Source organism: Microchirus variegatus (genome assembly GCF_963457635.1).
Source record: "Microchirus variegatus genome assembly, chromosome: 15".
NCBI lineage: Eukaryota > Metazoa > Chordata > Actinopteri > Pleuronectiformes > Soleidae > Microchirus > Microchirus variegatus.
The window spans coordinates 21,891,074-21,918,069 of record NC_139816.1 but is presented as its reverse complement, the minus strand read 5'-3'; the positions used below and the strand labels follow the sequence as shown (position 1 = coordinate 21,918,069).

Below are 26,996 nucleotides of genomic sequence, written 5' to 3'. Positions count from 1 at the left end.
TATATTGTGATATATATCAATATTGAGTGATTTTAAGTATATCAATACTTAGATGTTTTCCCCATATCACCCGACATTTAATTGTTGTATACATTTTTGTTGGTCTTGTTTCAGATTGTCCATGATCTGAGGGGCAGTGAAATAGCAAAAACATTCCGCAAGGTCATCAATAGAAAAGAAGGAATCCTGGCTATAGGAGGGATGTCTGAGTTGTCGAGCGAAGGCACACAACACTCATTCTCTGGTGAGTCACAAAGAGTCCTCACCTCATGGACACTGTCTCCTTCCTTGCCTTCCTTGTTTTCTCCAATTATTACTGGTAGTGTTTGTTTTAAGGTGCTGACTTGCAGGTAAGGTACAGATTCATCATCTATCAGCGAATGACTCATTATCTACACTAAGTATTCATTACAGGCAATGCTGTCGCATCATTATTGGTGCTTTGCTTTTAGCTGAGGCTTGTATACATGTACAAATTTACAGAGGAAGAGCGCTTTGCATTTGTGAACTGGATCAACTCAGCTCTGGAGAAAGATCCTGACTGCAAACATGTCTTGCCCATGGATCCCAACACAAGCTCCCTGTTCTCGTCTGTTGGAGATGGTATAGTACTCTGGTGAGAGACTCAGTTTTTACTGCACATCTGTCAACTCTACCACTGAAGACTAGTATATATATATAAGACTAGTAAATATCAAGTACCTCCATCAAAGTTCAAGTTCAATTGCTTCTCATGTCCATTATAAATAAATGAATAAATATACATTTAAAGACCTAAACCAATAGTCATGACTTGAGAGCATAATAAAATAATAATTAAACCTAGTTAAAAATCATTTAATTTTAATCATTTTGAAACTGTGGCCTCACACAGAGCAAAGGAGACACACATATATTTGCCATTTTCTTATGTGCATATTGTATACAATGGTATGTTTTATGCATGAGCCTGGATGAGTCCAGTGAGAGAGAGGTGCAGTTGAATGTGTGTGTATTGTGTGTTTGTGTGCTTGTGCGCGCATCTGGGCGCACACGTGCACATTAAAGAGCAGATTGGAATTAATTAGAATCTAATATAATGGTAGGGGAAGTGCTGTTGATTAAATGTTGAATGTCTGAAAAGCTCATGTTTAGTTTTGTGTGTTTGAATAGCAAAATGGTCAACCTGTCAGTGCCAGACACTATTGATGAGAGAACCATAAACAAGAAGAAGCTGTCGAGGTTTACAAAACAGGTCAGCCAAACACATTTGATGCAGTTCACTTTTCCATTTTTAATACAAATGTTCTCACGGTAAATGCTCTGTACCTTACAGGAGAATCTTAACCTGGCCTTGAACTCTGCGTCTGCCATTGGCTGCCATGTGGTGAACATTGATGCTTTTGATTTAATGGAGGGAAAGCCGCATCTGGTGCTGGGCCTGTTGTGGCAGATCATCAAGATTGGACTGTTTGCTGACATTGAGCTCAGCAGAAATGAAGGTAGAGGCAACTGTTGCAGGCACTCGTTACACAGCGTGGATTCGGATTCGAGTCTGTGCTCCTGTTACTCACATTTCCTCGTCTCTGCTCAAGTTGCTTAACTGATCTTTAACATCTCCCTTGGCAGCGCTGGCAGCATTACTGAGAGATGGGGAAACACTGGAGGACCTAATGAAGCTGTCTCCAGAGGAACTGCTTTTACGCTGGGCTAACTTTCACCTAGAAAATGCCGGCTGGCAGAAGATCAACAACTTCAGCTCTGACATCAAGGTAGGTCTACACTTTTTTCACCCCATGTGTGAAATTGCTAAAGACAGGACATTATTATACTGATATCTAGTGTCTTGTCAGACTGACTTTAGTTACTTTTCATTGACAGTAGTTTGGAACTCTGTCAAACAATCTTGAAACACATGACAATGAATGACAGCACAAAAGTGAGGTGGGACTATGACATTGTTTTCCTAAAATAGCACAACTGCTGTCTACATGGAAACGCAAGGCCGTTTTAGAAATTTTCCCAATAATATTTCAAAAATACAGTCCCCTAAAATGGCGTTTCTATTTCATTCACCTGGATGTCCATCATGCACATGCGCCGATCGAGACGTAATGCCAACGAAGTCACCTGACCTGGGTGATGGAAACGACCAAGATCGTCTCCTTTTCATCTTCACAGCTTTAGCGCACGGATCGTTGCTATTTTTTGTCGCTTACAACAGTAGCCTCGTAACCTCATTGACTGTTTGGAGCTGCGCATTCCCCCTGCAGAGGCTGCGTAGCTGGCTCTTATCCCCGCTGTGCAGATCACCAGGTAAGTATTGGTTTCCATCTCCAGCGGGCGTGCTTGACAAAGCACAGGTTGACTACGGTACATTGCTGAAGGGTCCTCCCAGCTGCTACTACCCGGTCTTGTGGCGGTGCTTGTCCGTAACCAAGTGTTCCCGCTACGGCATTAGTTTTGTTAGTTAGTTATAACTGTAAGTTCTAACTTAAGAGAATTTTGCAATTGCTCCTGCATGCCATTGGCAGAGAGGACTGCAAGGTTGATTAAACTTGACCGTAACTTTCCTGTGGCTTGGTTACCGCCTTCGGGAGAGAAGAGACAAGAGGGTGTTGAACCCTTAGTTCTTAAAGTGGATAATTTGGCCTCTGGAGTTTGCCCAGATTAAGGCCCTCCTCCCTAACTTGCAGCCTGGCGGTTGTCCCATTGTTGGCTCTGCTGCCACTCAGGAGCCAGGGTGAGAGCGATAGCCTGGCCCCCCTACACGATGACACTAGCAAGGATAAGGAAGACATGCTGTCAATTGCTGCCTCAGGAAATCTTTTTTACTGGGGATGAAGCAGGGGACAGAGGAAATGGAGGAGGGATCCCCCATTCCGTACTGAGGGCTGGTTCTGCCACAGTTTAGCAGGCTATTCAATTAGCCATCTAACGGCTTGGGTTGGATGCTGCCCTTGTAGAGGCTGCTCCCTCCAAAGCCTTTTTCAAACATACCCCACAACCATCTGCATTTAAGGTTCCACCCTCTGAGTCATACATTAATGATGCTGGCCGGACCCCAAAGCTTTCCTTCCAAGTGACTGTAGGGCTTTGGCTGCCATGAAGGATGCAGCCCAGTATGAACTAGAGCAGATGCCTGCTGTTGATGCTTCTATCACTTCTTTGATAATGTCTGCAGATGAAGCCCTTAGACCTGATGGCCGTTGTCCATGTCCACAGTGTAGAATCCCTGATGACCTCCTCACTAAGAGCTATGATATAGCAGCTCGGATGGGACTCATCGGGAACTCCTTTTCCCCATCTGGTCCTGGCTTTATCTTAGACCCTTCAGACAACTGGAGCCGATGCCCACACATGAGTCTAAGTGATGCTTCACTCCAGAGATTTGCCTTCATGAGCAGGGAGCTTTTGAGACTGATGTCCACCCTGACCTGGGCTTGGGGCCAAGTGTGGCTCGCCCAATTCCCCTTATCAGAGCCATGTAGAAGAACACTCTGCACGCTACCGGTCATTCCAGGTCAGATGTTTGGACCTGCAGCCCAGCAGGCTTTGGGGCGAAGTGTGCAGGGGACTAAGGTCAAGAAACAGTTTTCATAAAAGTTCTTCATTTTCACATGCGTTGCACAACAGATGTTCTTCAGACTGTCTCGGAGAGAGTCTGTTTCACAAGCATCGATCTGAAAGATGCTTATTTTCATGTGCCAATACCACCACAGACAGTTCATTTGTTTTTCCTTCGGGGCTTGCGTGCGTGCGTGCAGTGCGTGCGTGCTTGCAGTGCGAAATTAAAGCATGATTGTTATCAAAGCAGTCCGTCATCAAAGCTTTGTTGAACAAAGGAAGGCAAAGAAAACCGGAGAATAAGTCAACTGTGGCTGAACTTCTTAACAAGAGACAGCACAGAGACTGCTGGTGAGTGGACTGTTAGCATTTTAAGCTAGCGATCTTTATGCTAACGTGTTAGCAGACTTCATCGTCACAAAAACAAACAGATGGATTATTCAGCAGCTGAAAGAGAACAGGACAGACACAGTAGTTGTCTGAGATGATGGCATGACACCAGCACCGCTCTATATTCTTATGGTGAGTTTTCATCTACGTAGTGTGTGCCACTAGCTCCAGCACAGACATGTGCTGATGTGCTTGAATCATGTGTGTCATCAAGTATTGACTGTGATGCTAATGATTTAGCAACGAGTTGTGAGTTAATACATTATCAGCTCATTCAGTAACAGACTGATCCATCCACACTACACCACAGAGCCACTTTAATGTATTTCAATAGTGTTTGGTTTGATATTAGAAATATGTGTCTATCTTTGATCCTTCTCTCTTAAGTATACATAGTATATTTTGTTTTATGAAACAACAAAAACAGATGATGGAAATACAGTGGTATGCAAATGAACGTAAATGTTCATGATTTTCCTTTATAAATCATTGGTTGTTTGGAAGATATTTCAGTTAAATATATCATATAGGAGACAAACAGTGATATTTGAGAAGTGAAATAAAGTTTATACGAGTTTATATAAGATGCTGTTATTTCTGCAAAAGGAGGATGCACAAATGTTTTCTTTTGTGGTGCCTAAACTTATGCACAGGCCTAATTTTGTTTAAATAATTCTTGTACACTTTCTGTAAATCATATAAACTGTATATCATGTCTCAATTATCACTGTGTTTGTCTCTTATATGATATATTTAACTGAAATTTTACTTTTTCAAACAACCAATGATTTATAAAGGAAAATCATGAAGATTTACAGGGGTGCCCAAACTTTTGCATACCACTGTATTTCATTTCATTTCATAAATAACTCCAAATGTCCCTAAGTAGACTTGTGACCGGTTTTGCCATGGCTGGACACATGTGTATGTGTCTACAGTTGTATTCAAAATAATAGCAGTCCAAAATGTCTAACCAGATCAATCACTGTTTTGGTCGAAATTATATCACAACATGGCAAATAATTTACCAGTAGGTGGAGTAGAATCATAGAAAACCAATAGACCCAACATTCAAGGTATGCATGCTCCTTAGTCTGTGTATTTGAATAATTAATTGAAAGGGCCATGTTCAAAATAATAGCAGTGTGGAGTTCAATTAGTGAGGAAATGAATTCTATGAAAAAACAAATGTCAATCAGATGGCCCTTATTTATAGGTCCCATATTATACCCTATTAACCCAAGTGAAACTAGGTCCTGGTGCCCTAAAGAACATGTCTGTGTCATGCTTTAAGCCCAATTTATACTCCTGCGTAAAGTGCTCTGCGTAGCTACGCAGAGTCCTCTGCGTCGACGCAGAACCTGTCGAAGAGCCTCTGCGTCGTCTCCGGGTGCACGGAATATTTTTTAAGTGTCCGTCACTCCGTCAAGGGACTACGGAGACGGCAAGAGCTGCGATTGGTCCTCAGGACAGGCTGAGCTAAGCTGCTCTGTGCCGGCTCTCAGTGCGCTCCGGGCGTCCTGACAGAGGCGGAGCTGATCCCCGCCGATAACGCCGCTGCCGAACTATAAATACGTCATATCTATACACACACAGCACATGTTTAGACTCTAAATGGCCAATTTCTCGCCTCAAATTATCTTAAAACTGCGTTCCGTGACACAGAAAAGTGAGAAACGGCCACTTTTTCAACAACAACAGTCTTTCTTTCTCGGACGCCATTGCTCACTGTAGCCAGAAGCACAACAACCTTGCGCAGCGACCCCTACTGATCGGGCGGGAAATTGCAGCGAGTGTCCGTCACCACGACGCAGAAGTATAAATGCTCGAGGCGTCTCCGTGGTGACGCAGACGGATAACGCATACGCAGTCAGAGAAGTATAATGTGGCCTTTAGTCAAAATATCATAAGGATGAAGCACAATAGCAGTTCAATAACTCTGCCAAAACAGCCTTTTTCAGAATGCTCGGTTTTGTGCCTGGTCATTTACATGTGAATGAGACCCAGGTAAACACACATCCACTGCTTCCAGGGGAGTGTTGATCTAACTTACTATCCACAGCCATACTGTCGCCACTTATCACCTATTGTCATGCAACGTCGTCACAACCCCCGCTCTGTATACCCCATAGTAATGTCCCTTTACCCGTTGTTACTGCGTTTCACCGTAATGCATAGAGTGACCACGATTTTGGCTTCTCGCGATCATAAAAACGATTAATGCGGCGCGGCTTGTATGTAAATTCCAATGCTAGAAAAAGACCCTGAACGCACCAGTGTTACTACGGCTTTGACTGACGTGTGTGGATCAACAACACGAGGAGAGAACGCGGAAACACGACAGAAAGGCAGCCTTTGGTTGAGAAGAAATGTAGGACAACATCTACATCTTTCTGCAGTGCTTTCAAACGCGTGCTCCTCATATCCCCGATCCACACGTCACTCGCTAACCGCAGGCACGTAACTGGTGCGTTCAAGGTGTCCCTCCAGCATAGGAATTTTACATCAACAACAAAGGAGCTACGGTGGAGCTGTGAAGTACTCTGCCTGGCGGGGTGCCAACATTCAAGGTGAAATGTCTGCACTGTCGTCACTTGGTCGGGAGGTGTAAACATCGCATGTTTTATCGCCTATACTTACACAAAGTGGAACCACTAAAACATGACTGAGTCTTGTTTTTTCACATTTTGGGGACTGGTATGGCCCACTGAGTCCCAAATATAAGTACTAAAAGATTAAAAAGTTGATTTTGCACAATAGGGGACCTTTAAGGATGAAGCCAGCACATGTTGTACATGCATTCCTTTAATCCAAAAGTTGTGATGATAAAGCAGTAGACAATAAATCAATTAAAATCTAGGGAGTAAACACAGCATACATTTAAAGAAGAATGTATGGCATGTATGGCACTTAAAAAGGCTGTCCTCATGAGACACATTTGCTGAAATCTGTTTGTGTTTGTTTCCATAATTCTAGGACTCAAGGGCCTATTTTCACCTCCTGAATCAAATCTCTCCAAAAGGAACAGAAGAAGACCAACCTCGCATAGACATCAACATGGGAGGCTTCAGTGTAAGAGCTTTTGACTGTTGGTGTTCACAGTTGACTATCTTCACCACATGGTTACAGCTGTATAGTGTCTGATGGGAGCATGTGTTCTGTGTGTTGCTCAGGAGAAAGATGACATGAAGAGGGCAGAGGCCATGCTGCAGCAGGCTGATGCGCTCGGCTGTCGACAGTTTGTCACTCCAGCTGATGTCGTCAGTGGGAACCCCAAACTCAACCTTGCTTTTGTGGCCAATCTGTTCAACAAATATCCAGCACTGACCAAACCTGAAAATGAGGACATTGACTGGGGACTGTTGGAAGGTAGGAATACTGGGATATAAGATTTTTGCAGTGTTTTACACAATTCTCCCATTGTTCATGTCCAAACTTGAGGTCAAGTAATAAGTATTTAAAACCTCCTTACTGTTATTTAAGAGTTTAACCCTCAGGAGTTCCTTTAAAAAACTCTGTGTTCCTCGTGGCAGAAAGCTGCTAAAATAATATATGTTAATATTTTTTTCCACTTTAAATGAGTCAATCTTTTAAAGCTACTTCAGCCTGAACTAAACATATCAAATATTAATAACATTGTTTAAATTTTAACCCTTTAGAGGCCAGTTTGTTTTCACAACTCCACTGTTTTTTTATTGAAAAAATAAAAAAAAGTACAATGACTTCCGAATGAAGTCCGAGGCCATGGTTCTCAACCGGAAAAAGGTTGCTTGCTCCCTCCGGGTCAGTGGAGAGATCCTGCCTCAGGTGGAAGAGTTTAAGTATCTTGGAGTCTTGTTCACGAGTGAGGGAAGGATGGAGCGTGAGATTGACGGGCAGATCGGGGCAGCGGTCGCAGTAATGCGGTCGTTGTATCGTTCTGTTGTGGTGAAGAAGGAGCTGAGCCGAGCCGAAAGGCAAAGCTCTCGATTTACCGGTCAATCTACGTTCCTAACTTCCTACCCTCACCTATGGTCATGAACTTTGGGTTATGACCGAAAGGACAAGATCCCGGATACAAGCGGCTGAAATGAGTTTTCTCCGCAGGGTGGCAGAGCGCTCCTTTAGAGATAGGGTGAGGAGCTCTGTCACCGGGAGGAGCTCGGAGTAGAGCCGCTGCTCCTCCACATCGAAAGGAGCCAGCTGAGGTGGCTCTGGCATCTGTATCGGATGCCCCCTGGACGCCTCCCTCGGGAGGTGTTCCGGGCATGTCCCACCGGGAGGAGACCCAGAGGAAGACCCAGGACATGCTGGAGTGACTACGTCACTCGGCTAGCCTGGGAACGCCTTGGGGTCCCCTCGGAAGAGCTGGAGGAAGTGTCCTGTGAGAGGGAGGTCTGGGCATCCCTTCTCAGACTGCTGCCCCCGCGACCTGGCCCCAGATAAGCGGAAGAAGATGGATGGATGGATGGATGGACAATGACTTCCATAAAATACATTTCAAGGGGAATTTGATTATACTAAGGCCCTGTCCCATTTCTCCCCCTTAAAATTTCCACTTGGTTTGGAGTGCCCTCAACCACAAATTCCCCTCGTTGAGGGAAGTGGCTTCCCTATGGATTTGAGACACCACTGGGTAAAACTTTGTTTTAAGCCCGCATCAGAGCTCACTACATTTTTAGGGTTGATTATAAGGGCAAAATTGCACTCCCCCCTTGCTCCCCCCTACACGCGCAAAATTCAGGGTTAGAGCAAACATTTTGGGTTGGGGGAGTATTGGGACGGGGCCTTACTATTGGGCCTTGAGATGGGTCAATGATTAGCAGAAACATTTATTTTGAAGCACTGTTATTTTTTTTGCAGTGCAAGATTTTTCAAAAAACACAGAAAGGTCCGATTTTGGCAAGACAAAAGTTTTGTCTCCTACAGAGAGTAATGTCAAAATTAAACAAATAATTTACTTCAAATACAAAAATATGTTGCATAACATCAGTAAATTAAATAGTGGTGCTGTAAGATCCATATTTAATATATTATATGACTACCATGAGCTTGAAGTAGACAAATGCATCATGAGATTATTATTATGATATTGATATATAGCGTCACATCAATATTTCTGAAAGGCTGGAAGATATAGATTATAAATAATAATAATAAAATCTGGATTTTAGACTATATTTCGATATTATTTAAATGTAGGGGGATATAAAGCTGCTCACAGGTTTTTTTCTCTGGTTTTGTGTTAATGCTTCTTGACAATACACTGTAAAGTATATACTGTTTATTATTCTTATCTATTACTTTGGGTTTTAATTGTTAAATGATATATATTTATGTGTGAATGAAAGTGACTAAATATACTATATTGTTTTGCTATAAAAAAAATAATTGGGCTTAAAATTGTTATCCAAAAGTGCCCTTTTATATATTATTGACTCTTTACTTCATACAACCACACTTCCAACCAAGTCTGAACTGTTATTTTTAAACCCTGATTTGAGGTTGGGTAATAAATATTTAACATGCTTACTGTAGGTATTATTTGTTAGGTGTTTAATTGTCACAAAGTCATAGATGGATAATCCTCTTCAGCAAGGCTCTATGGCTTGGGCTTAATCAATTGTTGTTTTAATTGTTAAATGAAGTATATTTATGAGTCTTAGAAACAATGACATTGACTACATATACTATATTATTTGCTGTAACAAAAAATTACAGAAGTGTTATTAAGTGACCTTTGATATATTATTTTGTGGACTCCATGTATTTTAAATGAATATAATTAATATAGATCTTTTTGTGTATTTCAATTATTTACTATAAATATGATGATTATCAATGCAACAGCCTTTTAAAAACCCCAGAGAAGTCATCACAGGTCAGACGATGTCCAAAATCTAAGACCATATCTTGTCTCATATCACTATATAGATCATATAATGTCCATATATTGCCCAGCCCTGCTGAACATTATATATTAATAGGTTAGTGATAGGTACCTGTGATAGAGTAGCACCAGAAATGATAATGAATGTAAAACCATATTCAAAACCACACCAACTGAGCTGCGGCTGTATCACATGGAAGTCCCCTAAATACATGATCCTGTGTTAACTAGGTGAAACGAGAGAGGAGAGAACATTCCGGAACTGGATGAACTCTCTGGGAGTGAACCCAAATGTCAATCATCTGTATGGGTATGTACCACTTACACAACTGTCACTTAACTGGATAATTTCCACACCTGATGGATTTTTAAAGTCCCTTTAAAACTGTGAAAACGATCTTAAACTATGTTATTCATTCAGCCACATTTCAGTGATTACAAAAAAATGTCAAGTGTAAAAGATGAAAAATTGAAATGCTGGGAGTTGACAGGTCACAGGTTGTGACTCTTTTGACAGATCAGAACCACATGTCCAGCACATCCAGTTTTATCACAACAGAGAAGCTATACTTAAATAGCAAGTGGAGAAGCTCCACCTAACACCCAGAAAGCCTCTTCAACAACACAGCTCCAACACCAAGGAACTTCATCAGAAGATTGTAAAAACACCTGCAAATTGTACAAGAAACAAAGATCACTTTAGCTTCATGTTAACAGTACAAGTGCATATAGCGGTGTTTCCCAAAGTATTTGTATCAGGACTCACTTTGTAAAGATGACAACCCATTTCACAAATCTAAATTGAAGTGAAGAGCAAATTAGCATACTGACTATTTTTTACTTGCCATTTTTTATTAGGTACAGAAAACGGACAAAAATTGGCACGCAATTTAGAACTGGCGAAAAATGTTATAAAATAATGGAATTGCTAAAAACCAATGCAAAATGGCTCTAGCGCCCCCTCAGTTCAAAGCCTGTGCAGAGGCCGAAATTAAATTGCGCCAAATTTCACAAAATTTGGAGGGAACATTGGTCGGCCCATGTCGATCAAAAAAATCCTCTTGGGACCATGACCTCGACGCAACAGGAGGTCGGCCATCTTGGATTTGATGCCCATCTTGGCGTTTTGCAAGTTTCATAACTGAACGTACTTGCCTGAGGGCGTTTATCATAGCAATGCGAAAGATGTGTCAAATTGTACTAGACCCATCCAAGATAAAACGTTATTCTAAACTTTCGCATATTCAAAAGGGCGTGGCGACAGCCATCAGAAATGTTGTGAAAAAAAATGTGAGACCAAGGGCCCATCCTGAACACGTCTGCTATGACCTTCACACGGGAAGTAGATTGTCCGAAACAGGAAGTGCCCTTTAAATCCCACATACATTGACCAATCAGCTTTGCACAACTTCTGGATTTGGGTCTGTGCCACAAAAAGAACTACAATATTCTACTCCATGGTATACATCATAGAATTGTGTGTGCAAACAGTGTGTCTACAATGAACAATAGTTTATATAAGCCCGGTTGAAAACACAAGCTTCGCAAAGTTCTATTGATCTTTTTTTTCATTGGTTAGTTTAATTTATTTTATTTTTTTTAATTAATTAATTAATTAATTAATTAATTAATTAATTATTGTGACATATTTCACGACAGTAGTAACAAACCAAAGTGTTAACCAACTGTAAGGGGAACACAAGAGCAAGTCCTACATTGTGTTACTTGCTGAACTTTTTTTTATTTTTTTTATCTGTTTTGTTCTTCCATCCACATGTAAACAGATTTTATTGTTATTGAAAAAAAAAAGACTTTTAAAAACTGGCAGAAGTGGAGATTTTTAAAAACTCAAGAGTTCACCATTTATGTGTGGACAGTGCAACCACAAAGGCACCGTCTTACACTGTGTGTGACTTGTGTTTATACGTAGAATGAATGCCACAAAGTTAGTAGCCTTTCTGTAGACTTTCATCCACACACTATTTGCCTACAGGAGGAGAACAAGTGAAAAATTCACTCCAACAAACTCCAACTTCAACTTCCTCCACACACGCATACAATTGTTCCACCTAAAACACCTTCATCTCTTCTGTTGCTGTTTGGCTCACTTGACAGGGTTTCCATACCTGATTGGGCAGATGGATATATTTTTAAAAAGGACCTTGTGTGGATAGAGTTTTTTTATTTTCTTTTTTACAAAACACACTTTCTCATCAAAAATTCTAATGTATTTAGAACAAAATCTCTGAATTTACTTATAAATATATATTCACTAAATATCTGATGTAACTAATATCTTAACACATTTCTGTTGTATAGAGACCTACAGGATGCCATTGTCATCTTTCAGCTCTATGAGAGGATTAAAGTGCCTGTTGACTGGAAATGTAGAGTCAACCAACCGCCTTACCCCAAACTGGGAACCAATATGAAAAAGGTAAGTGACATTCCTCTCAATCATTCCAAGACAAGAACCTTCGTTCTTGGTTGTCCTTTAACAACGCTTATATTTTGTGCCAACTAGTTGGAAAATTGCAACTATGCAGTAGACCTGGGCAAATCAGCCAAGTTCTCTCTGGTTGGCATCGGCGGGCAGGACCTGAATGATGGCAACCCCACCCTAACTCTGGCACTGGTGTGGCAGTTGATGAGAAGGTGAAACATCACAAGAACTGTGTTTCGTCAGATTTTATTTTAGCGTGTATTTATTTATTATTTATTTACAGTGTATTGTCACTCTTCTTGGAGAAGCACAAACATCCAGAGTCCAGAGAAACAACCTGTGTGCAGATTTATATCCACATACATCTCGTATATCGGGAAAAAGCCTCAAATATTGAGATATTTTTGATAAGCCATATTGCCCAACCTTAGGAGGTGATACAGATGCTATGAAATAATGTCTTCTGGGATCACAGCTCTCTGTTCTAAGCTCCTCTCATCAGATGAGCACACATAGCCATGATGTTGATGCAGTTGGAGGCACCAAGGCCCCTATTGCTCCCTGGGTGCAGATAAGTGCTGCTCACTGTTCCTGGGCCTGGTCTGTGTGTGTTCTTCATCAAATCATTTGATTTATAAGATAATAGGATTAATGATCGGTAATGCCCTCTGAAAACAAACTACCTGAAGAATATTTTTATATACCAAAGTATGTTGAGGATTTAAATGACTGCTCTCATATATTTATATATACGGATGCACAGGGTTATTTCCAAATGTTATTCAGTCATTATGTCTGTGTGGTATTTTGAAACACTACAATTACAATCAATCTTCATCGTCAGATTCATTGTGACTGCAATTGTCTATTTACTGTAAACGAATTCTAGGAGGTTGGTGGTTATAAACCTCTCTTTCATGCCAGTGGTGCATACAGTGGGGCAAAAAAGTATTTGGTCAGCCACCGATTGTGCAAGGTCTCCCACTAAAAATGATGACAGAGGTCTGAAATGTTCATCATAGGTACACTTCAACTGTGAGAGACAGAATGTGGAAAAAAAATCCTGGAAATCACATTGTAGGATTTTTAAATAATTTATTTGTAAATTATGGTGGAAAATAAGTATTTGGTCAATAACAAAAGTTCAACTCAATATCACGCAAGATCTCATCCTGTGGGGTCAAAATTATCATGAGAATGGTGAGCAAAAATCCCGAAACTACACGGGACCTGTTTAATGACCTGTAGAGAGCTGGGACCAAAGTAACAAAGGTTACCATCAGTAACACACTACGCCGACAGGGAATCAAATCCTATAGTGCCAGACGTGTCCTCCTGCTTAAGCCAGTACATGTCCAGGCCCGTCTGAAGTTTGCCAGAGAGCATATGGATGATCCACAAGAGGACTGGGAGAATGTCATGTGGTCAGATGAAACCAAAATACAACTTTTTGGTACAAACTCAACTCGTTGTGTTTGGAGGAAGACGAATGCGGAGTTGCATCCCAAGAACACCATACCTACTGTGAAGCATGGGGGTGGAAACATCATGCTTTGGGGCGGTTTTTCTGCAAAGGGGACAGGACGACTGATCCGTGTTAAGGAAAGAATGAATGGGGCCATGAATCGTGAGATTTTGAGCCAAAACCTCTTTCCATCAGTGAGAGCATTGAAGATGAAACATGGATGGGTCTTCCAGCATGACAATGATCCCAAACACACCGCCCGGGCAATGAAGGAGTGGCTCCGTAAGAAGCATGTTGAAGTCCTGGAGTGGCCTACCAAGTCTCCAGACCTCAACCCCACAGAAAATCTGTGGAGGGAGTTTAAAGTCTGTGTTGCCCGGCGACAGCCCAAAAACATCACTGCTCTAGAGAAGATCTGCGTGGAGGAATGGGCCAAAATAGCAGTTACAGTGAGTGCAAACCTGGTGAAGACCTACATCAAACGTTTGACCTCTGTCATTGCCAACAAAGGTTATATTACAAAGCATTGAGTTGAACTTTTGTTATTGACCAAATACTTATTTTCCACCATAATTTACACATAAATTCTTAAAAAATCCTACAATGTGATATCCAGGATTTTTTTTCCACATTCTGTCTCTCACAGTTGAAGTGTACCTATGATGAAAATTACAGACCTCTGTCATCATTTTAAGTGGGAGAACTTGCACATTTGGTGGCTGACCGAATACTTATTTGCCCCACTGTAGCATGAGTGTGTTCCTCCAGATGAGACCACATTTCCATGAACTCACTCATGTCATGAAGGACGTATATTGCCATATTTCGTTTTTCTCTGTTTCGTTGCTTTCTTTGTGTCAACTTTTCTGACTGAGAGATGAACAAAATCACAACAGACTGTGACACGACTGCTCAGGAAAGACAACAGTGTGGTTTTGAGTTTTGTTGTTTAGTCTTTGCCTCATATTCCCACATCATTTATTTAGACAAAAGTTACATTGAGTGTTTCCATCATGTGCTGAAAAAAACAATCTCTACGATCTTGCAGATATACGTTGAATGTATTGGAGGATCTGGGAGATGGGCAGAAAGTGAATGATGACATCATTGTAAAGTGGGTGAATGGAAAATTGTCCAATGCTGGAAAATCAACCAAGATTTCAAGCTTTAAGGTAAAGTTGTTGTTTTTTGTTATGTGTGAGTTATATCAAAATAAGTCCTTTGAAGTTGAAGTCCAACTTGGATTTTGTCTCCCCTATAGAAAAAATGTGTCACTAACCACCTTGAACCACCTACATTTAAATGTAGTATTAAAGGGTTTTAAAATTAGGTTTAAAATCATGTAAAATCAGCAACTTGTCTGCTCTGAGGCGGTCGGGTGTGTCCACTGGAGGAGCCTAACTCGCAGTTACATATTCTGGTCTATTCGCGTCAAGTCAAACATGATCAGTTTTTGTACAGAATTAAAAACGTTTTTTTAATCTTTTATTAAAGTTCCTGTTTAACATGTAGAAAATCACCATTCACCTGGTCTGGTCACACCGAAATCCTGTATGTGTATCACTTGCTAAGTTTACATAGACACTGGTAAGCTGAATAAAAGCCCAATCAGAATAAAGATATGTCATTTAAACGTGGCACTCTGAAAACTCTGATCTGATGCAGTCTATTCGGAAACAAATATACTTCATCTGAATAATCGGTCCAATCATGACTTACTGGTTTCATGCTATCATGTGTCTGATTCTTTCCGTTTTGTTAATGCTGAAAAAGGATAAAAATTAAATCGAAAAAAAGAATAATAAAAAGACACGAAATTCACAGACACGGAAGAGGAGGAAAATGAGCTGGGGGGTGAGCAGACATGCAGCATTTATGGAAACAGAAGTGAATCTTCTGCTTTTGCTCCTAGAGAATTGGACTACTGTGCATGTCAAAATAGTAATTTTTGACACTACAATCGGAATGAAGAAAATTTCCACATGTAAACAGCTTAGGTCTGCCGGAGTAGTTCTTCCTAATTGACTGAGAGCAGAGCCGCACAGTAACGGAGTACATTTACTTGAGTACAGTACTTGAGTACAATTTTGAGGGATCTGTACTTAACTCAAGTATCATTTTTGGGGAGTACTCATGACTTTACTCAAGTACATTTGAGAGGCAAATATTGTACTCTTTACTCCAATACATTTATATTCCTAACTGTGAATACCCGTTACTTCTTCTTCTTCTAAAAAATTCAACTCCATGGTCAGATTTAGTTGAGAAACGAAACTATGAACGAACAATGGATGAAGATGCAGCAGGTCCATCCCGGGAATGTGCCAACACGTGGCCTCACCTCGCCAGACTATTTCAATTTTCTGAACAAGTTAATGATAGTGTTCGCTTCAAGTGTTTGCTGTGTTTACCAAAACAAACCTTCATCACTGCCAGTGACATTACTCATTTATGTAAGCTGAGCTTTGTTTTTATGTTATTGAGTATGCTGTGTGTTTAACACAGTCGGATTCAAATGTGGATGCAAACAATCCATTAAAGTTCTAGCAGAGGTTTCTCAGAGCGTTGCCATTGTGCTGTTGCCTTGTGGGCAAGTGAGAAATGTTAAATAAAGCAACATGGTAAAAAGAGGAAAATGACTTGATTTTACTTTTAACTCCTTTTACATTTTTCATAGGATGTTTTTACATGTATGCAATATTTAGAAAATGTACTCTGTACATCTGACTGTAGTACTTTTACTTGTACTTGAGTAAAATTTAGCAAGGGGTATCTGTACTTTTACTCAAGTAATGAAGCTGTGTACTCTGTCCGCCTCTGACTGGGACACACATTCTGGTCTACTTGCTTAAATGAGGACAAATGTTTGCGAATGTCGTTGTTCGTACAGAATATTAACACAAACACTCCGTATCAAACTTCCTGTTCATCTAACCCTCACAGCAGGAGGGTTTGATGAAGTGCTTCTTTCTGTTCTTCTCTACTTAATTTCATCATTTGAAATAAAGTTTTTGCATCGAGAAAAGACATTTTCAAGACAAAGCCATCTCAGTGAGCTAGCAAAGCAAGGGCAGTAGTGTAAAAGGAGGTGCAGTTATTCATGTGTAAACTGCTGATACAGCACTCTTAGAGGGTGTGAGAGATGTGAGCTAAAAATACAGATTTTCTCTTTTGACTTTGGTGTTGGAGTGTGAGTGTTTAATAATCTTTACTTTCTAGTTTGAGAAGGCTGTCTTATGGCAATACATACAGAGGTAATCAAAATATACATTGTCGACTTAAGAAGGTATACATTTTATGAAGATAGCCTTTTCTGCTGCAGGAGTTAAGTCAATGTTGACTACGTGTTAGTACCACACACAGCCACACTACCTGATATTAAAGGCATAGTCCATGATTTTTGTCGTGTCCTAGAGCCAACAAATATTTAAAATAATTGTTTGTGTGTGTTGCATCATCATCATCAGGACAAGGCGATCAGCAGCAGCTTGGCAGTATTGGAGCTGATAGATGCCATCCAGCCTTCAAGTATCAACTATGACCTGATAAAAACTGGCAGCCTCTCTGAAGAGGACAAGCTGGAAAATGCCAAGTATGATACTCTGTGGCTAAAAACAGACATTATTTTGATTTTAACCATTTTGCTGTACCTGACAACCTCTCCCTCCCCCTCCTAGATATGCCATCTCTATGGCGAGGAAGATCGGCGCCCGCGTTTACGCTCTCCCAGAAGACCTTGTGGAGGTCAAACCGAAAATGGTGATGACGGTGTTTGCCTGTTTGATGGGTCGGGGGATGAATCGAGTCTAAGAGACTGACTGGGATTGTGACACTTTCTAAACCTGTACCCACAAGCCATTTGAGTTTTAAAAGAACTCCACCTACTGAAGGAATGAAGTTGAATGAATTTGATGTGCTTTGTTTTTTGGGGTTTTTTTTCCAAACAAATCCAGCAGTCGGAATCATACAATTGTATTTATCCCTGCCTCTTTTATTACAGAAGAATTTGAGTCCAAATTACTAAATCTTTCTAAAGACGGATGGATCTTGTGTTACTGATGACAACTTGTTACTTTCCAAATCTGCAATACTTATTAATGTATAAGAATGCTGTTGTTTCTTTTTCTGTCAGCATATTTCTAGCTGCAAGTTTACATATTTTTACTCAGACTGATTTAAAAAAAAAAAAAAAAAAAAGTTTAGTCATTGACTAGTGACACATTCCTGAACATTATACCATGACTGGGCAAAACTGGGCAAAACAAAAAGAGAGAGTTGAAGAGTTTGAATACTTGGGTTCAGCACACATCACACAACACCCAAATGTTCACTCTCACTTAATGACGTACAGGTGGGTCTTAATAAGTGGCACTGTAAACTTCTACATATCTGCAGACAAAAGTCCATATGGACTAATATGTAGCCCTTCTGTACCCTCTGGATGCTTATACTTGTTCTTTTTTTGTTTCTTGGGTATTATTTGAGTGGTAAATTCTGGTTTTGGGGCATCTGGTGGTCTGTTATTATCTTTATTTTTTTGCGTCTTTTACTTTGGATATGGATCGGGCTGACTGGACTCTCCTGACCCCTGCTGTGCTTTCTTCTTAAAGATGACATGTACAGGTGCTTGGACGATTCCCCCTTTTTCCCTTTTGTATTCAACATTAGCAAATATACAGTAACAGTAATTCCATTATCCATGATATTCCATGACAATGGCCTAACAGTGTTTGGTCTCATGTTCATATCTACTCATAAGTGCTTTACATGTAAACGATAAATATGACTTTGAAAAATGTATAAATATCTTTCGAGTTTGTTTAAATGGGCTTGTGCATCACATTATGACTTTTTTGTTTGATTAATTTTTTAATGCTGGCCGCTGCTCCTAAGCCCGGTTTGTTTGTGTCCACTATTGAATTTAATTACATTTTATTTGTATAGCGCCAAATCATAACATGCATTATCTCTATACATAGACAACATCATGGAGAGCAGAGAAACCCAACAATTCACACAATGAGCAAGCACTAGGCATCCTTTTAACAGGAAGAAATCTCTGACAGAACCAGACTCAAATATGTGCAGACATCTGCTTTGACCTGTTGACCTGGGTGAAAAGAAAAATGGGGGACATATAGGGGGGAGAGAGATGAGGTAGAGACAGAAGAAAGAGACCAGGAGCATACAGTTGTGCTCATAAGTTTACATACCCTGACAAAATGTATGATTTCTTGGCCATTTGTCAGAAAATATGAATGAAAACAGAAAAACCTTTATTTCACTTAGGGATTGGCTGAATGCCATTTATTGTCAAACAACTGTTTGACAAACTCTTTTTAAATCCCAATGATAACAGAAACTACCCTAATGACCCTGATCAAAAGATTACATACCCTGGTGATTTGGCCTGATAACATGCACACAACTTGACACAAACAGGATTGAATGGCTATTAAAGGTAACCACACCTTCAGGAAAGGGATATACTAAAATATCAAAAGAATTGAGTATGCCAATCATCAGTGTTCAAACTCTAATTAAGAAGTGGAAAATGAGGGGTTCTGTTGAAAAAAAAACTAACATTTCAGCCACAACTGTCAGGAAAATTGTTCGGGATGCAAAGAAAAACCAACAAATAACTTGAGGTGAAATAAAAGGACTCTGGAAAAAAATGTGGTGTGGCTGTTTCAAGATGCACAATAAGGAGGCACTTGCACAGAGAGGGCTGCATGGTCGAGTTGCCAGAAGAAAGCCATTAATACGCAAATGCCACGAAGTATTCCGCTTACATTACGCCAAACAGCACAAAGACAAGCCTCAAACCTTCTGGCACAAAGTCATTTGGAGTGATGACCACAACCATAAACACTACATCTGAAGAGGAGTCAACAAGGCCTATGTTGAAAGGTACATCATTCCTACTGTGAAACACAGAGGTGGATCACTGATGTTTTTGGGGATGTGTGAGCTACAAAGGCACAGGAACTTTGGTCAGAACTGATGGCAAGTGCACTTCATGCAGGACAGCCCAAGAATTTACAGGAACGAGTCAATACACAGTATTAAGAACTGGGGTGTGTAAACTTTTGATCAGGGTCATTTGGGTAGATTCTGTTGTCATTACAATTTAAAAAAAAGAGACCAACACCATTGTTTGACAATAAATGGCTTCAGCCAACTACTTATCAAGAGTGAAAGAAAAGTGTTTATCATTCATGTTCTCTGAAAAATGGTTAAGAAATCATACATTCTGCCAGAGTATGTAAACTTATGAGCAAAACTGTATATAAAACAATTGTATCAAGTTCTAAATGTATACAGTACACTTAGAGTCAGTGATGACATGTTTGTAGAACTACAATGTCATTTATATATTTTAAGTAGCAGCAGAAATTGTTGATACAAATTATACTGATGTCGAGTTTTAATTCTAGCATAATAATGGTGATGATGTTTATGATAATAATAATAATAATAGCCTCGAAACTGTATCTGGATCCTGCAACCTGCAAGATGAGGACAGACAGGGGAAAGGAAGGAAAGACACAAACTAGGGTGAGAAAGAACAAAAAGTGTTAACGTGAGAATGACAAGAATAGATGGAGACGGACAGCAGCTGGGATAGGATCTTCTGCGACTCTGCGACGATATGCCTGTTTGCAGACCTCAGAGACAACAGACTCTTTGTGGATTTCTGGACAAAAACATCCTTCAGTTTTGCTGCATGGGACTCATCCAGGTGAGTTCATTAATTATATTTTGGCATGCCCTGATATGTATATATGTATTTCATCCTAAATGTATATATTTATATTTTTCACAGGATGAATTGGATGACACTGCACAGGTTTGGGATGCACACACAATCAGGCCATCAAGAAACGTGAATGTCCCCAGTGGTCGGCCCAATGTGATGTATGCATTGCCTGAACTGTACCAGACAAGAGACTTCCTTTCACCTGTTGAAGATGAACATGTTCAACTGTGCAAACATGAGTGTGTCTTTCGGCTGACTATACCATGCGATAAAGATGTTTATGAAGTATGCAATATCTTTATGGCTGAGTCCCATCTGACTCCACCAACAGATCCTTATCAGGCTGTGAACTTGTACATCCACCTAAGGGAGGCCATCAGTGTGTCTCTGTAAATTAGGTGTACAGTGTCCAGTAAGCACTGTGTTTAGTTGTGTTCAGTGACAGCAGCTGGTTCCACAAATATTTTCCTCATTTGTCCTTCATTGTCATTTCTCATTTGAAAGTTTTCTTTAGAACAATACTACAATATACTGCAATGCAGTTCCCACTCCCTTCTGTAGGAACCAATCTCATTAAGATATGTCATGTAAGTTATGAACTTACATGACATATAAAAAAGTGAAATTTGCAAGGATGTATGTGAAATGTCAATTTGGTGCATTGTTAAGTCAATACAAAATCTATGTGAAATATTGGAAATATTATTAACACATTCTCAAGGCCAATAGAGCACATTATAGCCTATAGTTGGAGGCAGGTCTTTTCAGGGCATATAACATATAACATATAACATATAACATATAACATACAACATGCATTTGTTTTTTGTTAACAGCATTACATATAGGTGTTTTCAACATTAACATTCAAACAATGTATTTTCCTGAATAAAGGTATGCCTAAAACCATAACATCAACAATTCTACCAGTGATGGACAACTCTGTTTGCAACAATTTTAACTTTTGCCTCGAAACTGGTCTGGGGTCAAACTGACAGAAGTGAAAGCTGCAGTCAAGGATATTTCAAAGCTAACATTTCTTTGCAAAACTACTGTATAGTGAAAGTATTGCACTAACCAAAACTAGAATTGCAGACGTCTTGCAGATGGCTCTGTGCCATGACATAACATAATAAATAAACATAAGAAATAAATAAAACTAACAAAAACAGCCAAATCAAAATATGAAATTAAATATAATATTCCTTTAAATTTACACTGGTCACAATCATGCCTGGCAAGTACTGCTCAAAGTTCATGATTCAAAGGATGTACATTTCGAAGTAGCTGCTGGATAAGATGTTATCAAATTCAGGGCGGAATTCAGGATAAGAGCTGTAAGTACACGACACTTCAAGGGTAGCCTCACAAGTATGAGCAACAGGCCTTCTGTAAAGTCCAATTTCAGCATTAAAGGATACCAATATTTTTTCAACGCATATCACAGAAGAACCTGTGCAGAAGCGCAGGATCTTTTCAGCTATAGTTTGATCAGCATTTTCCACAAAGCGTTGGAGATGCTTAAAGGTTGTCTGTTCTCTCTGAGACGGTACCAACTTTGTTGTTTCCAACAGCTGTGACACTCTTTTCCCAGTGGCCCTCTTTGACTCGTACAGAGACAACACATTTTGTCTGTCTGGCAGATTTCGTTGTACAAGGGCCATGGATGTAGAGAAACAATCGATTATGTACTTTGGCTCTTGGATAATGGCTTTATGAGCCATTGTTTCTACGGCAGTCTCCATGTTTTCCTTTGTAGGTAGGGAATGCGAACCCATACTTGTAAACAGGTCAAGCAGTTCCTCTTCATCACCTTCCTCCATTGTGCACTGGAGAGCTCTCTCCACAACTGATCTCTCAACAGGAGCAAGGAAGTTGAGAAATGACGTCAAAAGGATGTCTCCCTCAACCGAGTCAGTCCCATAGATGCAAGCTAAAATGAATGCCTTTGAAAGCCTCACTGGAATGACACCATGATCTAGTAATGCCTTCACCCAAATCCATCCAACTGCTTGCCATTCAGCCTGGCCAAAATCTGGCCTCAGTCTTGGTACTCACTCGGTTTCCCCTTCACAATGTTCAAGAAATTGCTCCCAGAATGCAGTGTAAACCTCCCTTGACACACTCCAGCATCATCTATAGCTTTTTCATTTACAAAGTCCATCTAAAGAGTCGAATGACCTACGCTACTGTCCATAAATACAGCCAAAAGATCTTTAACAATCTTTATCCTGTGAATTGATGCATGTCGTATGCTCTCTAGATTTGCAGAACTGGCAGCCGAGGCTGACAGGAAAAGTTGGCTGGTTGAGTTTAAAGGCAAATCTTGTGGTTGCTAGAAGAACAAAAGACAAATGACACTTATTATTATGATGTTGTTTAGAATAAATCAAGGTCCAAATAATATTGGATCCCACGTTTTACATAATGCAACTCAAAAATCATGTCTCCATACTTCTACTTTCTAACAGGATTTCTTTTCTGTGTGACAGCAGCTATTTTTTAAGAGCTGACCAATGAATTTAAAAATGCCTTTTACAGGCCGCAGTTATGTAAAATTATACAGTGCTTTAAAAGATTTGAATTGAAATTTTTTGCAGTGACGCATCTTACCACTGCAGTTTGCACGCATGCTTCAATTGACGGTACATGAATTGAAGGCAGGTCATCAGGTGAAGACGATGGGAGGTGTAAATCCTGCACAGGTGCTTCATGCAGCTCGATATTCTGAAAGATGAAAAAAGTATTTAGTATGAGTCGATACTACTGTTGGGGTTGAATGCAAATGACGTGATTGTCCTGGTCCTTCTGCAGTCATGATCTCAGATGTTACTCTTTGTTTTTTAAATGTTGTTGACATCTGCAGATTCTGCAACAAATAAAATACATATTTTAAACATTGTCAGCAGTTAATACAAATTAAAGGCAGGGATAAATACATGTTCCACATTTAATAGCTGAGGAAGCTGAATAACAACAACAAATAAATATGCTAATGTCACAAACTTGTTCACTAATGTCACTGTCAGATGAAACGAAGGAGTCTTCAGTGCATTCTTCCACAGGTGAGGGTTGATTTATTGAAGGTACCTGTTCTTGTTCTTCCGTGCAAATGTAAAATCGTAGGATCTTCAGTTTAGTTTGCTCATAAAGGCCACCTACAGAGTAATCTAGTGGAATTTGCTTTCTTTGAAAATCACACACACTGAAGGTAAATTCCTCAACCCTCCCCTTTGTTGAGTGTCCATCTGGGAAAAATAGTCCCTTCCCCATTTCCAAAATCTGAGCAACAGTTGTTGTTTTGTCCACTGCCAAGTGTCTTGTTCCTCCACCATTTCCGGTCCTTACTTGTTGGTATTTCTCCGCTCCAAAATGGAGCCATCCAATTTCAATCTTCGGGGAAGTCTTTTTGGCTCCACTATTACCATGTCTGGCCATCCCTTCACCATGTCTTTGGAACACACCTAAGGCACCATACAGCTGTCCTTTTGTCTTTGATTTCATTTTCTGTGATCCTATTTTTTTTCTTCTTAATCTCTGTATACCAGTCTCTTTATCCATGCTGCATTTTGTGGTTTGACAAAAGGAGAGGACAGCTACTCGGTCGCCGTATGGAGTGATGTATTTTGCCATTTGTTCATCAGTCATGATGGATAGCACTGCCTTTTCAACCTGCAAACATAAAATATCAAAAATAATTACTTCAAGCTGCATTGCTTATTTTTAACATGAATAAAACGTACACAAATCCAACTTGTGTTTAAGTGGTAGCCATCCCCTGGGGAAGCCTTGATAACTCAGCTAATGGCGTGACTGTAAAAGACGTCTGGCTTGCTTAACACAAAAGTCCACTATATCCATTTCTATGACTAGCTCTGCAAGTGACAGCACATTTATCCTGCAGTAAAAATAATCTGGAGACGGAAACGAGCTGAGTTGATGATCATGTTATTTTCATTTTTCTATACAAGATAATAGAAGATCGATAAAAGAAGCCACCTACGTCATTTCGTCACAGTGTCTGTCCAGTGTATTAAATATGTGCTGTTTTATGTTTACAAATAGTCATTGGGTTCCTGTTTCCAGCACTCAGGCATAATATGAAAACAAGAGTTGTTGCTCCCTTTTGCCAGTAGATGGAGTAATACCCTAGCTCAATTCTCCATGAAGCCACTTTCCCCGGCTTTACTTACGGCGATATTGACTGAATTTTCAACTCGCCTTATCTCTTTGAATTTTCCTGATGTCCTCTTGTGGGACCTCTCTCGATTGAAGAAACTTTTCCAAGTCCTCCTCCATGGCTCTTGCATTTCACTTCGGACGGTCCGGGGATCATTGAGCAGCTAAACCTAATAGTTGCTAAAATCAGACCGCCAACTCGCGAGATCTTGTCAAATATCGCCGCGAGATTCCACAGATCTTGCAACACTTTGCGAGATAACGCAATCTTTGCGAGATAACGCATACTTCCAGAGAGGGTATGTTGTGTACTCCACCCACTCATACTAACACCCATATTCCTAGAAGCTCAGGCTGGGTTAGGGTTAGCAGGGTGGGAGGATTAGCAGCCATTTTTAATACTAGATTATTAATCAACCCCAAGCCCAAGATAGGTTATTTATCTTTTGAAAGCCTTATTCTTAGTTTATGTTATCCTAGTTGGAAAAGACAAAAACAATAGTCACAGTTTACCGTCCACCTGCACCTTATTCAGAGTTCCTGTCAAGAGTTCTCTGAATTAGTACTAAAGACAGATAAAAGCATAAATGTAGATGTTGACTGTGATAGTCTCAGCTGTGCATTTATTCACTATTAGAATCAATTGGTTTTATTCAACTTGTGAATCAACCAACTCATTGCCATAGTCACAGCCTCGATCTTGTTTTAACATGTTATTGATATTGAAATAATGAATTACAATAACATAAAGAATAAATACCACTACAGCCGGTGCCTGTCTGATAATAATATTGATATATTCAAAGAGACAGTGCAACCTCTATTTAACTCGTGCCATATGTCAGTAGATCTGAAGGCGCCTCACTGTGTACTACATTAGATTCAGTTGCCCATCCTGACAAAGAAACTGTTGAATCATATGAGACAAGCACCAGTTTAATTACGATACTCACACTTTTCACAGTCTAATGTTTCCCTTTCTCACGTCACTTTTTTAAAGTAGTTTTTCTTTTAACGTGTGATGGCACTTGTATAGTGCAAATCCTTCTGGTCCAATAATATTATGTAGGCTACTATTAAACTTCAAGTGAAAGTTGTTGTGTAGGAGTAAACAAAACATTACAAAGATTTAATTAAAACCAAATGTTAGAACAATGTATTTGACCTTATTCCATCATTTTTTTATCGTTTACAGGCAACTATGTACTGTCCTTTCTGTGGTCAACACCTGGTAACTGTTCAAGTCTTCTGTGGCTCATGCGGCAACAATGTACAGTTTTTAGCAGAAGCTGAAGGGAACAGTAAGTAGCCCTGTTGTATGTGTGAGAGTTAAACATGTCAAAATAACTGGGATACTAATAGCAATACAGTTATTATATTGTATAAAGAAATATTAGATTGCTGCTGTAGGTAATCTCTTTTGACTGAATAATGTGATGCATCCTGTTATTGCTAAAAAAGAAATGTAACTAGCCTACGCTGTCGTGGGGCCGACAGCAAGGGGTATATCCGCCAACTTGTCCAATCCTCAACTTTCCAATATACCCAAAGTATACGCACTCGCACCTGCCACTAACTGTTTTAATTAATTATTAATAAATTCAACAAAATAACTGTTAAATATTATGATATAATGCTGACTACACTTTATACATGTTCAAAGTATCCATATAAACTCCATATTGAACACAGAATACCTGAACTCATACATTTCTCTCTAGTTTTAAATAAAACTAGTTAACCTATTATACCTTGTTAAATATTATGATTATTAAAATGATAACCACAGCTGCCATATCTTCAAAATGTCCAAATGTCATGAAAAAGCATACACTATGTTTATTAAATTTCATGAAAAAGCTACAATATGTTCAAACTTTCCATTCAATGCCTTAATAAAGAAATGGAGGCTTAACTATTTTTTATATGATAATTAATACATTTATATTATAATGTAATAAATATTATGAATAATTGCTAAATAAACCCATGATATCCTCAATGTGTCCAAATGAGCTCAATAATAAAGAAAAAATGCCTTAACTATTTTTTCTGTGTTCACTAATAAGTTAACCGGTTAACTTATTATGTAACTATTACCAATCATAGCCAAAGTAATAATGATTGTACTTGTAGATAGTTGTTACATGAATCATTGTACAACATTTTAAGGCAATATCTCCATCAGTCTGGAAGATAAAGCCCAAAATGTGTTTTAGCATAATAAATTAATTAATTTGCTAATTAATAATAAAGCTACAAAGATAGGGATAATTCTCAGGTGGTATGTGATGCCCATGCAAAATTTGAAGCCATTACCTGCAATACTTTGGAAGATACAGGC

The 26,996-nt window shown here is 39.6% G+C and overlaps 1 protein-coding gene across 1 annotated transcript in view; it reads left to right on the top strand.

Annotated features, from left to right (window-relative positions):
- pls3 (plastin 3 (T isoform)) overlaps positions 1–18,361 on the top strand; it is a 48,214-nt gene extending 29,853 nt beyond the window's left edge. Inside the window, exons 4-16 of the mRNA XM_083901719.1 lie at positions 115–244; positions 484–616; positions 1,153–1,234; positions 1,316–1,481; positions 1,609–1,751; positions 6,913–7,008; positions 7,110–7,305; positions 10,037–10,115; positions 12,125–12,242; positions 12,330–12,460; positions 14,762–14,885; positions 17,181–17,305; positions 17,391–18,361. Of these exons, the coding sequence (XP_083757845.1) occupies positions 115–244; positions 484–616; positions 1,153–1,234; positions 1,316–1,481; positions 1,609–1,751; positions 6,913–7,008; positions 7,110–7,305; positions 10,037–10,115; positions 12,125–12,242; positions 12,330–12,460; positions 14,762–14,885; positions 17,181–17,305; positions 17,391–17,523 (1,656 nt within the window). The 3' untranslated portion in view covers positions 17,524–18,361. The remainder of the gene's footprint in view (positions 1–114; positions 245–483; positions 617–1,152; positions 1,235–1,315; positions 1,482–1,608; positions 1,752–6,912; positions 7,009–7,109; positions 7,306–10,036; positions 10,116–12,124; positions 12,243–12,329; positions 12,461–14,761; positions 14,886–17,180; positions 17,306–17,390) is intronic.
- Positions 18,362–26,996: the final 8,635 nt, after the last annotated feature.